Source organism: Vespula pensylvanica, chromosome 10 (assembly GCF_014466175.1).
Source record: "Vespula pensylvanica isolate Volc-1 chromosome 10, ASM1446617v1, whole genome shotgun sequence".
Classification (NCBI taxonomy): Eukaryota; Metazoa; Arthropoda; class Insecta; order Hymenoptera; family Vespidae; genus Vespula; species Vespula pensylvanica.
This window is the reverse complement of record NC_057694.1, coordinates 1,322,071-1,335,626: the sequence shown is the minus strand read 5'-3', so window position 1 is coordinate 1,335,626 and position 13,556 is coordinate 1,322,071. Positions and strand designations below refer to the sequence as shown.

Genomic DNA, 13,556 nt, shown 5'->3' with positions numbered 1-13,556 from the left:
TTTTTCTTATATAAGTATTTTTTTCTCTTTCCTTCGGTTGATTACGAACAAACTTGTAAAACACAGCGTTAACTGGAAGTCAGACGTAATAATTTGACACGGAAATTTTCGATAACTTTTCATGACTAATACTTTTTAATTACTTTACTACAAGAAATAAATATTTATTTCTTTTTTTTTCGTTTCGAAGACATAACGAATGGCCATTCCAACAAAATTCACGAATTTCTTATTCCTCAATCGTACCCGAAACGATATCTACTCATTACGTTTTCCAACCACGCAATAGTATCTATCTACGTAGCAGTAAATTTCTTTTTTTTTTCTTTTCGAAAATATGTCCTTGTCCTAATCCAACGTGATGTTTGCAAGTCATAAAAGAAAAAAAAAAAAGGAAAGAAAGAATAAAGAAATTGCATAGCATCATCGTAAATCGAATTGCCAACGATTATTATTAAGTCAACGGTCTCAAAATCATTGATATCTCAAATCTCTAGATTAAATTGTCATAAGTACTACAAATGATTAATTTATCGCGATTCAAAAAAATGTATCATAAAAACGTTTTAATACATGGACAAACATAAAAATTACGTGAACTTCCTTTTGCATTTTTCTTAAGCTTTATTGTCATAGTTTTATTATATCGTTTCCAATGACATAAGAATTCTTACGTTGTTTATTTTATACCATCTTTCTATCTTTCTTACTTCCTTTTTTTTCAATTCATTACTTCTTTCTTGGAACAAATTAAACCTCTCCTTCCTATTTTATTTCTTTTTTTACGAAGAATCTTTCCAAATTTCATTTAGTTTTCGTTGTAAACAAAATTTTGTTCGATCATTTCTCTCTCTCTCTCTCTCTCTCTCTCTCTCTCTCTTTCTCCTTTATCTCTACATGTTTGAATCATCACTGATTACCGATTGAGCAGATAAACTGATATGATCGATTATATTTTGATATTATACTTATGACAAGGTAAGGACTTATACTATTCGACCGATTTAAAAGATCATTCAAAAAAAGAAAGAAAGAAATATATATTATATATACATATATATGAACACACACTTTGATAGAAATAGGTAAAAAGATTTCTTTATTTATGATGATCGTCAAAGAAAAAGGAAATGATCGGACTCGCTTATATAATACAAATTCATCCCACGCTAACCATACATTCGAATATATGTACTTACTTACATATGTGCACGTATTACTTCTCGATCCTTGAGTAAGTATCCATTTATTTAACGATGTTTTTCTTCGAATGACGGATAAGAAACAACAAAGTCCTAAATTTGGCCGCAGCTAATGGTAGAGAATTTTTTAAAAACTTTGACATTATTTTCGGACTAAAATCAGTATAACGATTTGATGTATTCTGAGAATTTGGAAAGATTGCGATTGAAAGAAATTACCTGTTTTATTTCTATTAACTATTCCTAGTTATTATTATTATTATTATTATTATTATTATTATTATTATTGTTATTGTTATTATTATTTTTATTATTGTTGTTGTTGTTGTTGTTGTTGTTGTTGTTGTTGTTATTTTTATTATTATAATTATTATTATACCATCGTTACAATATTAATTTTGAAATATTGCAATGTTAAAAAAAAGGTCATCATTTATCTTCAAGAAAATTCATATAAATAATAATAATATATATATTTTTTTTTTTTTTTTCATAAACAAGTGTATGTTTTTATGTTGCGGTCACAAAATAAACGATTACAATATTTGGCTCTTTTTTTCCTTATGATTTATTTTTTGCATTCTCATGTATTTCTGTTATCATGTTCATTTTTGCTGTCTGCTGTTTAAAATATAGAATATATACATTAACGCATTGATAATAAGTATCTTTTCTATTTTTTATTTTTAATCATTAATTATTCAACAAAGTAGATTTTATTTATTATTACATTAAAAAAATTCTATGTTTTCCTGAACATTTAACATTTTTATGAACTACGTTATGTACTTAGCACATTTACGAACTTGGTTCATTTCATCTTTTTCTTTTTTCATTTTCTTTTTACAAATACTACAGAATAATTTTTATTAATTGAAATATTAGTAATAATTAACGATTTTGATCCCATTTTCGACGGTCTTTATCGAAATTTCAAAATAAAATAAACTATAAAGGTAATGCCTAACAGCGAAGGCGTGTTAGATGACAGAAACTGATTACAATTCTTCCTGCCTCGATACTACTTCAAATTCAAAATATCCATGACGTAACATCATGTATACGAGAGCTAGATAGATAGTCATTTCAACGCATAAGCACAACCGACTAAGAAACGTGTCGGCTATTATACGATATTTCACAGACACGATTAACTAATGTGGCGAATTTTTTTTTGTAAGGTTATTAACCCTTACGGTACGTGAAATACGTCAAAAAAAGAACTAAATTAAATCAAGGAAGAAAGAAAAAAAGAACTTTTTACTCGAAATAATAATTTCATTCTATTAAAAGTTTTCTTTTCTTTTTTCTCGTTTTTCTCTCTTTTTTTTTTTTTTTTTTTTTTTTTATATAACATTAAATCTCGAAACGCTCTTTGCATTCAAATTTAAATCTTTTTAATCATATTTTCATCTTTTTCAATATGAAAACAGAAAAAACTTAGTTATTAAACGTAAAGGATTAGATAATCAAACTCGACCAATGATACATTTTTATTTTTAATTATATTCTTCTTTTTTATCTTGTCTTTTTTTTTTAACAATGTTTTTACATCTTGAAATGATTAAAATGACATTTTAATCTCTTTTATACCAGATGGCTCAGAGTAAAACACTTTTGCATAACACGTGTCTTTTAATCAAGTATTATTTGATTTGCATACAATTTTTTAATGACTTTTAATAAATAAAACAAAATAATCTATGTAAAGAGGAAAAAGAGGTAAAAAAAAAAGAGAGAAAGAGGAAGATAATTGTTCAGAACAATATTTAAAATATTAAATTAATAAATCAACAATGGTATTAAAGAGAACAAACATAAATCATTAATTACAATCAAAAATATATGTCTATGTATTTAATAGCATATAAAAAGTCAATAATCGTAGGTGTCAAAAAAATAAATGGTATTCCGTTCTCAACATATGCGAGTGTAATATATTCTGAATCAATTCGAAATATATATATATATATATATATATATATATATATATATATATACAGATATATCAAAAAAGCAGGTATTTTAATCTGTATAACTAAAAAATGGTTTCTCATTTTATGAATCAAATAATGAGTAGTTCGTTGATCGTCGTCGATCGTTACGTAAGAAACAACAAAAAAAAAAGAAAAAAAGTGAAAGGTCCAAGAAAAATTAAATTTAAATAATGCAGGAAGCCTCGAAAGTTCTTAAATATATTACGAAAAAAAAAATCGATTAGCCTTTTTAGAGACTTTTTAAGTTCATTTTTTTTTTTTTTTTGTTGTTTTTCAGATTGCAAGATCACTTAAGAACGTAGTAACTTTTGTCCCACCCTGTATAACTCGCAGAACTATAATTACTGTCCCTCGTATAGAACGAACGATCGAACGAACGAACGAACGACGAACGAATGAATATTGCACGTTCAAACATATTAGTCCGATGATGTATTACACTTTACAATACATACGTCTTTGGCGTTTTCAACAAGCAGCAGACAAAGCAAGCATCGAGAGCGTGAAACGTTTGGATCGCGTAGAAACGTGAAATGTCATCGAGTAGACGGAGTTAGCTTTGTGTTGTACACCTCTGAACAAAAGTTCGAAGCACCCTGTACAGTAGTTGTCGCTGGAACGATTCCTTAATTTTTCTTAAAGTTATTCTAAATCATTTTTTTTTCAACTTTCTACTGTATCGTATAAAATAAATTCGATCAATTTGTAAACGTACTCGATGATACATTATAATCGATTAATTAATTGATTTTTATATATTTATTTTACATATAAACGTTTATTAATAAAATTCCTATTAAGATAGTTATATTCGTAAATATATATATATATATATATATATATATATATATATATATATTGTAATTGTTATAGATCAAATAAATAATACATAACATTGATTTAAATAAATTTGAATAATTGAAAAGACGTATTACAAGTACTTCAAATTTTTGACACGATTAGTTGAGTATGTCTGTATCTTTTTTATCTCTCTCTCTCTCTCTCTCTCTCTCTCTCTCTCTCTCTCTCTTTTCTCTCTTTCGAAAGATTCATTATAACTTCCAATCAAATCTAAAACGTTAACGGACCAATAAGAAAGAGTTAGTAGAAATAGCGAAGCACGGAAACACCGAAGCTGCGGCATACAACCTTGGCGAAAGAATAAAAATAGAATTTTCTCTGACGAAAGGAAGAATGGATGAGAGGTGGTGGTGTTGGTCGCGGTGGCGTTGATACGAGAGATACAAGATATCAACGTGTTCGTGAAACTGCCATCGGGGCTGTCGGCCGTAGTATAAGAAGGGTCCATGGATGAGAAAGGAAGATAATAACGGTGCTATCGCGACTCTCTACGCGAGTAAGAGCGTCGATAATAATCGATGAATGCTACGGAATGGCGTGCGACGATATGTAGGTAGTACTGCTTTTCTTTACGACACTAAAAAAAAAAAAAAAAAAAAAAAAGAAAAGAAAGAAAGAAAGAAAGAAAGAAAAAAAAAAGAATTAAAAAAAAGCACAGCCGGCATGACTGAGCATAATTCATAACTATTTAGAATCTCACATAACGTCATAATACTTGCAAACATACTGAGTGCATAATCGAAAACAATCAAATAACAAAAATACGTAAGCATTTGTGTATAGATGTATAGACACATATATGTATGTATATATTTGCGTATGCAACAAGTAATTCACGATCGTCCAAATGTTTCATCATTATATATCATCGTCGTCCGTCGTTGTAGTTCTAGCTTAGTCGTAGTATTAGTCGAAAGTAAAATGTCATTTAACCGACATTGACCGATTCCGTCGATTCTTTCCGACTTCAACTTTCACACGCGTTTTTTCAAGGCGTTAATTGCAGGATGAGCGTGAGAAAAAATAATCCTTGTGAGAGTGCTTAACGTTCGTAAGATCCTTTCGAAAGATGCTTCGTTCGAGCAAGTTAAGCATGTGTATACATATATATATATGTGTGTGTGTATGTATTATATATATATATATAAGAATACATGCCACGAAGCATTACATATATCTATGTGTTTATATATATATATATACATATATACATATGTATGTATGTGTATGTATAGTATCTACGAATCGAGTAAACTCGATTATGAATGCATCTAGAGAACATATGCCAAGTCCCGTCCATTAATGTCACTTTGTTACGAAAGGCAATTCGCTTGGAAACAATCGATTTGACTTTGCAACTTGACATAGAGTTAGCCTAGGAAATGAATAAGTAGTTAAGTTCATTAATTGTTAATTGTAACAGATCGTTGGATTTTAAGTTCCAAGACTTCTTTGATCTGTCAAACTTTGATCTTTGTAGATCTGAACTTATAAGGATCACTTATATATGTTTAAGCAAGATCTTCGACAAATAATATTTCCTATGTGACAATGCGAATAATAAAAGAGAAAAAAAAATAGCTCGGAAGAATATTTCAAATTGCGTAAGCATCGCATTAAAATTTTTTTCACGCTCAGAATAAAATTCATTAGAACTAGTCCAGCAGTTAACATGAGGAATAACGCAATTAGAAACACACATCGACACCGCTAATAATGTATGTGGCACAAACTAGAGAGCGATCGACAAGAAGCGAATGCAATTCCATAGTTGACATACCACATAGATAATACCTACCTGTTTGCGAAGAATCGCAGTAATAAATAATTCTCAAGAATGTAGTTCTTCGAAAGATAAAATAAAGAAAGAGAATATAAAAAAAAAAAAAGAAAAAGCAAAAAAGAAAATTATTCTTACAGTGTCGAACGTGAGGCATCGAAGAACATCGAGGAAAATGAGAGAGAATGCTTTAAAGATGCAATTGTGTCAAGTCGAAGCCTCAACAAGAATTTCGTCGAATCGACGAATATTAGAAGTGCTTTTCGCCAGGTAAATGCTATTACATTAAATAGATGAGATTTTTAAATAGGAACACCTGAGCGAAAATATCTTACGTTAATTATTAACAAATGATAACAATGACTTCTAAAGAAATTAGAATCTAAATTAGAATGTAGTTATTAATTCTAAAGAAATAATTTCCGAAAAAAAAAAAAAAAGAGAGAAAAAAAGAAAAAGACCTTGCTCTCTGTCACTACACTTACGTATATATATATATATATATATATATATATATATATATATATATCTTTTCCTGCAATAAGTACCACAGTGCGGTTATTATAATTAAACCGAAACATTCAGATGTTCCTACTTAATTATTAAAAAATCATTTCATATAAAATATCTCGAGAATTAGACAAAATTATATAGTATCGTTATCGAATAAATTCTGATTGATTTAGATCTCAGCGTGCTTCATCGCAGCTTCTTTCCACATAGTAGTTGGTCTCAGTATGGCATACTCGGCTATCCTCGTACCGCACCTCGAGGCTAAAGACGCGGAAATACCAGCAACGAAGAAGGAGAGCGCTTGGATAGGTAAGAAATGCTATAAGTAAGAAAATTGAGGTATTACATATATACCAGGTGCGAAAACGAATGAAAAAGATTGACAAATAGATAACGGAGAAAGTTAGAATAAAAAAGAAGTCTTCAGAAAATAGGTTGTGGGAGGTTATCGAAGAAGAAGAGGGTTTGGCGAAGGAAGGTGCGATGTTAAGTAGTCGGATCGACGAGTAGTCTACTTAGCAACGCCTTAACGCGGATTAAATTAGAGCTCGAGAAGAGTATGACGGCTGTGACCTGTCGAGTTCGCATCTTTCTTTTTATATCGAGAAGCAAGAAGCGTTCCTGTTATTACCCCTGGGTCATTCGCAAGTCAGCTTAATGAAGCAAATAACAGTCTATTGAGAGTATCTATAAAAGAAACTTTATCCCCTTTCTTCGTTTCTCCTATTTTTATTTTTATTTCTATTTTTATTGTTATTTTTATTTGTTTGTTTTCGTCCTATTTATTTGTTACAGCTAGCGTGGTTGTATTGTTCGTACCAGTTGGTGCAGTTCTAAGTGGTTTTCTAATGGAAACAGTTGGAAGGTTAAAGACATTGCAGATCGGTGCTATCCCATGCATTGTAGGTTGGGCATTGATAGCTTCCTCGAGTAATCTATCAATGCTTCTAGTCGGTCGACTATTATCAGGTATATCATGTGCAATGGGTAGCTCACCTGCAATTGTCTATATAACGGAAGTCGCTAGACCAGACTTAAGAGGTTCAATGATATCTTTCGGACCAACCCTCGCTTCCTTTGGTATGCTTTTATCGTATTTGAAAGGTGCTTACATACATTGGCGTTTAGTAGCTTGGCTCAGCATAATTTATGCTGTTGTACCAATTATCTTAATACAATTCTTCGTACCGGAGTCACCAGTCTGGCTAGTTTCGAAGGGACGAGTCGACGACGCGAGAAAATCCCTAGAATGGTGAGAAGTATACGATCAATAAAATAATAAACATTCCCGTGAAAAATGATTCCTTTGATCTCAATTGGAATCTGATATTTAAAATCCAGGTTATACAAATCCGACGAGAAACAAGGTACCGTTTCGCAGGCCGAAGCACAGTTCGCAATGATCATGAAAGAAAATGAAATTAAACTGAGCGAACAACGAAGGAGCAAACATGGCAACGCCTTTAATAAATTACGTGGTTTTCTCAAGCCTACCGGATGGAAACCGATGACGATACTCTTTCTGTTCTTCATGTTTCAACAATTTTCTGGGATTTATATAACCCTCTTTTATGCTGTCACGTGGTTTCAAGTAAGTCGGACTGAAAATTATATATATTTAGTGGAAAGTAGATCGTTAATATAACGTTAATAAAAACAAAATCTTTTCCTCGTTATCTATAGCCAAGCTAACGATCAGAGAAAATATCGAAAGTATTAATTTCCGATGTACAATGTTTTAAAATGAATAATTTCTTTTTCTCAAATTTCTCAAAAAAGAAAAAAGAAAAAAAAAAAAAAAGATAATAATAATAATTCTACTAAAGTATCGAATATAAATATTACAGAGAAAATTATTCTCCTAACTTCTTCCTTTTTCTTTTCTTTTTTTCTTTTACGAAATTTCATGAAGCGAACTTATATAATACATTGTTGATATACTTTTGACAATTATTTGCATCCGGTTGCAAACTAAATATATTAAATATTATTAATTCTAGAATAATATTCAGTTTAAGCTTAACAAATTAATTTCCTTATCCCTAGGGATAAGCCATCAAATGAAAATGTTATCATTGATTTACTTCAAACATTAGGACGTTGGCGCCGGCGTAGACGAATACCTATCATCGATCCTGGTGGGTCTAACCCGATTTTTATGCTCGATGGTAAATACTTGGCTACTTCGACGATTCAAAAGAAGACCATTATGTATACTTTCATCGTTGGGAATGGCAGCATGTATGATTGTTTCCGGTTATTTCACTTTACGTATTCATCAAGGTGATCGAAGCGGTTACTGGGTGAGTCCTTCGTCTAATAATTACCTAATAATTTACCTAATAATTTTATCAAACATTATCTATCTCTAAATCGTTATCGAGAAGATGAGAAAACGATTGAGGATATAGATTTACTCGATATTGTTCACATATTTATATCAACATATTCTATTAAGTTGATCGAATTAATCAAACTTTAAAATTTTCGACACATTATATATCTAAATAAATTAAAACAACACGACTTATTGATTACCTGTTGATCAATTCAATCTCAATGTATTTTTATTCGTTAACGTTGGATATTAAACGACATTAATTATCGATCAATATATCAATATTATATTATTAATATATACCGTCGGAAATTTTAATAAATACATCTAGTATTGATATATATAAAACATTGAGAAAATAATGACCAGAACAATGTTTCAGGTACCAATCGTCTGTCTTTTGCTTTATGTTTGTACTTCTATGGTTGGAATGTTGACCATACCATGGACAATGACGGCCGAGTTGTTCCCAACAGAGATTCGAGGAATTGCTCATTCCATTAGCTATTCAATGGCCAATTTAATTATGTTCGCTGCACTTCAAAGTTACCGTAGTTTACAAGACTTTTTAGGAGGTATGACGATTTATTTAATTTAACACTTGAATCGTTAACACAACACGAACAAAAAACTAACAAATGTATATATGTATATAGGCTCTTATGCCGGTCAATGGTTCTTCGCTGGCGTTTCATTGGCATCTACGGTCTTCGTTTTATTGATGTTACCCGAGACACACGGCAAAAAGTTGTCAGAGATCGAAGAATATTTCCAAAATCATTTCTTAGCAATCAGTTTTGGTAAATCAAAATCAACGAAGAAGCATCGTACGCAGAATAGATCGCAACGAAGAATGAACACGGCAGCTAGCGAACCACTTAATCCGAAAACTGTACCGAACGTTTAATTTAGTTTAGTTTAGTTTAGTTTAGTTTAGTTTGTCCTTAGTTTCGTCTTTCACCTTCCATTCTTTTTCTTTTGTCTTAAAATAACAATAGACGTGTAGGATACGTAAGTATGTATGTATTTATAGGTATAGACACATACTTACGTATCTCATATAAGTATATTGTATAATAATAATAATATTAATAATATTATTATTATTAATAATAATAATAATGATAATAATAATAATAATAATAATAACAGTGATTTAGGAAGATGAAAAACATTTATGTTTGCCGTTTGTACAAAGGCGTCAATACAAGCAGAAAATATTGTTTAAATATGTTCTTAGGAAGAAATATTAGAATTTGGTTTAAAGCGTATCAACGTAATCGTCTGTTTATAAGTTTTGTTTATTACTACATATGAAAGCCGAGAACGGTCGAAAAGACAAGCAGAAAAAGAATGTCGATGCTTTGATTGTGACTGTGAATCATTATTAGCATTATTCTTACTTTCAACGATACAATCTATAATGATAATAATGATGATGATGATAATAATAATAATAATAATAATAATAATAATAATAATAATAATAATAATAATAATTAAAATCGAACAATCTGTTAATTAAATTTTACGTAATCGATCTCAAAGATGACCACGAAAGATTATATTTAAATCTATATATGTTGACGATATGCTATCAATTTTGTGCGATAATAACAAAAATAGCCAATATAGACGTGAGAAAGTAAACAGAGAGAAAGAGATGGATTAATGTGTATGTATGAGAACAATAAAAAAAAAGAAAAGCCAGTATTAGAGAAAAAGAAATACAAGCTAACATTAAATTCTTGTAATAAGTACCGAAAAAGGAAGGAGAAGGCCGTTTGATGGTATTATTAAAGAATATCAATGTCTCTGTAAACAGTGCCTTAGTTCGTACCGAAAATCGAACATTTTCTAACAAAGTTATAATATTACGTATCGATCTGATTTATGTATTATTCCTCTTTGTTAGTTTTGTAATAAATAATATTTAATATAACAACGATTACGATCTAATAGTAAAATGCATGGCTACGACGTGTTACAAATATAAAATAATATTACTTGATATTTCGAGTTACACTTTTCTTTTTCTTTTTTTATTGGATATGAATGTGATATATACACGTATGTTTGTATACATATACATTATATATATATATATATATACATATATATATACACATAAATATATATACATATACATATACACATGTTACGTATACAACAGTGCATTGTTTCGTTTTTTTATAATAACGAACGCGATATATACATATATATATATAATATATTGTATATATGTACACGATATATATATATATATAATGTGTGTGTGTGTATATATACATATATATATATATATAAACATGCTACATGACAATAGTACATTGTTTATTTTCTTGTTTTTTATAATAACGAACGCAATCGTTATTAGTAATAATGATAAAGATCCGAATTTTTAAATAGAGAAGGAAAAAAATGTATACTTAAAAAATCGCATTGTACTTATCCATCTTCTCTTTTTCTCATTTCCCACCATTTCGTATGTTAAAATTTTATATATATATACATATGTTATATCATGCACAAACAAGATGACAAGTCTGTGAGTACGTGCAAGTACCTAATACGTAAAATTTTAATCGAATAATAATGTTTAACATTTACATTTTATTTCTAATACTATGTTTTTTTTTTTTTTGTTACGATTTTAATAATTTTAGAATATAAGGTTTCCTAACAAATTATTCATACATTATAATTTAATTTCCGTAAAATGAAAGGAAAAAGATATGTAAGAAGCATGATTCAATAAAAAAAACTTTGCAAGTCGAAGTCCAAAAATATTTGGTCGCACATCAGGTTCTCGCATGCGCCCATAGAGATGTAAGATATAATATGAATGTAATATTACATATTAAAACCATTAATAAAATATTCACGCAATAAGATCTTTAACGATTTTCTTTCTATCAAAAATTTTCACCTAATAATCCTTATACGATCACATTCCTAATAATAAATATTAATAATATTATACAATGTCATCGTACGATAATATTCGTTGACAAAAGAAAATCATTATTTTATCGCAATACTTTATTATGTCAAGTTAGCAATTACAATAACAATACAATTAATATCATCGTAGTAGTAATTTACAGTAATACATTTTTGTCAGCGTGAAAAAATCATCATTCTTGACAACTTTATTATGCGTACATCATTATAATCATAATCATCATCATCATTATCATCATTATCATCGTCGTCATCATCATCATTATCATTATCATTATCATTATCATTATCAATATCATTATCATATCAGAAGCTCTCATTCTTTAATGTGTCTTATCGACTTAGTACGTCAAAAATCTTATATCATTTCGCGATGTTCATGTAAAGAGGAAGGAAGTGGAAAGAGAGAATCGCTATTTTTTTGAAAAAGCACGCAAATTTACGATTAAAATATTATTAACGTTGTACACGAGAGAATACATGCTTTGCACGCCTTCGTTCAATCACACCGTACCGCATCCGTCCTCTCTCTCTCTCTCTCTCTCTCTCTCTCTCTCTCTCTCTCTCTCTCTCTCTTTCTCTTTCTCTCTCTTCTTCTCTATCACTCGATAATAATTTTCCTTTTGAAAGGAAATATTACACGATATACACATAACATAGATGAACATGATTGTTCCTGCCAATGTTTCGACGAGGTGTCTCGAGAGGAAATAAACAAAGATTTTCACATTCGAAATGAAAATAAAAGTGGTGAGGGAGAGAGAAAGAGAGAGAGGGAAAAGGAAAGGAAAAGAAAAGAAAAAAAAAAAAAAGAAAGAAAAAAAAAAGAAAGGAAAAGATTTAGCGGACTTTTCGAGACTCATTGTGCAAATTGTACAGTATATGTATGTACGTATAATGTAAGTACCACTTACGAGAAATAATAATAGAATATTCATATGAGAGCGTTCGTGGTGTACAGTGTTGTAACATACATAAACATAAATTTGTTATATACTTGTTCGTCGAAGCAAATATTTTCAACTAATAAACTTGCCGATTGCAAATTTTCTTATAAAAAGCTTTGCTCCTTAATTTTCTTTTTTTTTTTTTTTTTCCTTTCCCTCCGTATAATTAAACTATTTAGATCTCAGATTCGCGATCGTATTTTTGCTCAACTTATTTCTAAAAGCGAAACGTAAATAATTGGTAATTCCGTAATAGAAAATGTCGAATGTCCATATTCGAATTTTTCTTTCACAAAATTGCAAATTATTTTCGAAAGTTACATTCATCTCTCGATGAGTCGAACTTTCGTAGAACATATAATGTATATGTATAACGCATTATCGATTAACGACTTACACTTTTACTTTTCTTTTCGTTTGTTTCTTTTTTTTGTTTACTTTTCTTTTTCTTCTTCCTCTTCTCCTCTCTTTCTCCATTACATTTTACAATAACGAAAAAACAAACAAACTTCGATCATCGATTTAACAACCGATCGCGCACAATATCGTTTTGAACAATCTATCGATCGATCGTATTGATTTATCTCTCATTGCTTTCTTATGCCAATAAAAAGTATGTATGCATGTATTTATGTATGTATGTATCTTCCGAGATTGAACATATCTAATATATATAGAATAGTGTCGTATAGAAAGGAATACCAATTGTCGTCGATAAATATTTTTCAAGCAACAAACAGCACGTAGTAGCTTTACGAATACAATAATCTAGCATTATAACGGACTGATTCGTGTTATAGAAGCGTGTAAATATTAACATTCATTTATTACAATACAAATAAGTTATTTTTTTTTCTTTTCTTTTTCTTTTTTTGTCGGGTAAGAGTAAGAATAATGTAATGTAAGCATTAGAATTATTAGAACAGAATCGATAGCCACATCACCATTTGGAAT

The 13,556-nt window shown here is 29.6% G+C and overlaps 1 protein-coding gene across 5 annotated transcripts in view; it reads left to right on the top strand.

Moving 5' to 3' along the window:
- Window positions 1-10,355, top strand: part of LOC122632396 (facilitated trehalose transporter Tret1-like) — a 13,589-nt gene extending 3,234 nt beyond the window's left edge. For 2 of the 5 annotated variants that reach the window (XM_043819124.1, XM_043819126.1), the window contains exons 3-10: window positions 4,389-4,613; window positions 5,981-6,110; window positions 6,527-6,662; window positions 7,149-7,605; window positions 7,695-7,944; window positions 8,450-8,656; window positions 9,074-9,266; window positions 9,348-10,355. In XM_043819124.1, coding sequence (XP_043675059.1) covers window positions 4,579-4,613; window positions 5,981-6,110; window positions 6,527-6,662; window positions 7,149-7,605; window positions 7,695-7,944; window positions 8,450-8,656; window positions 9,074-9,266; window positions 9,348-9,598 — 1,659 coding nt within the window. In that variant the 5' untranslated portion in view covers window positions 4,389-4,578 and the 3' untranslated portion in view covers window positions 9,599-10,355. The remainder of the gene's footprint in view (window positions 1-4,388; window positions 4,614-5,980; window positions 6,111-6,526; window positions 6,663-7,148; window positions 7,606-7,694; window positions 7,945-8,449; window positions 8,657-9,073; window positions 9,267-9,347) is intronic. The other 3 variants (XM_043819125.1, XM_043819128.1, XM_043819127.1) reach the window with 3 other exon arrangements.
- The last annotated feature ends 3,201 nt before the right edge of the window (window positions 10,356-13,556 follow it).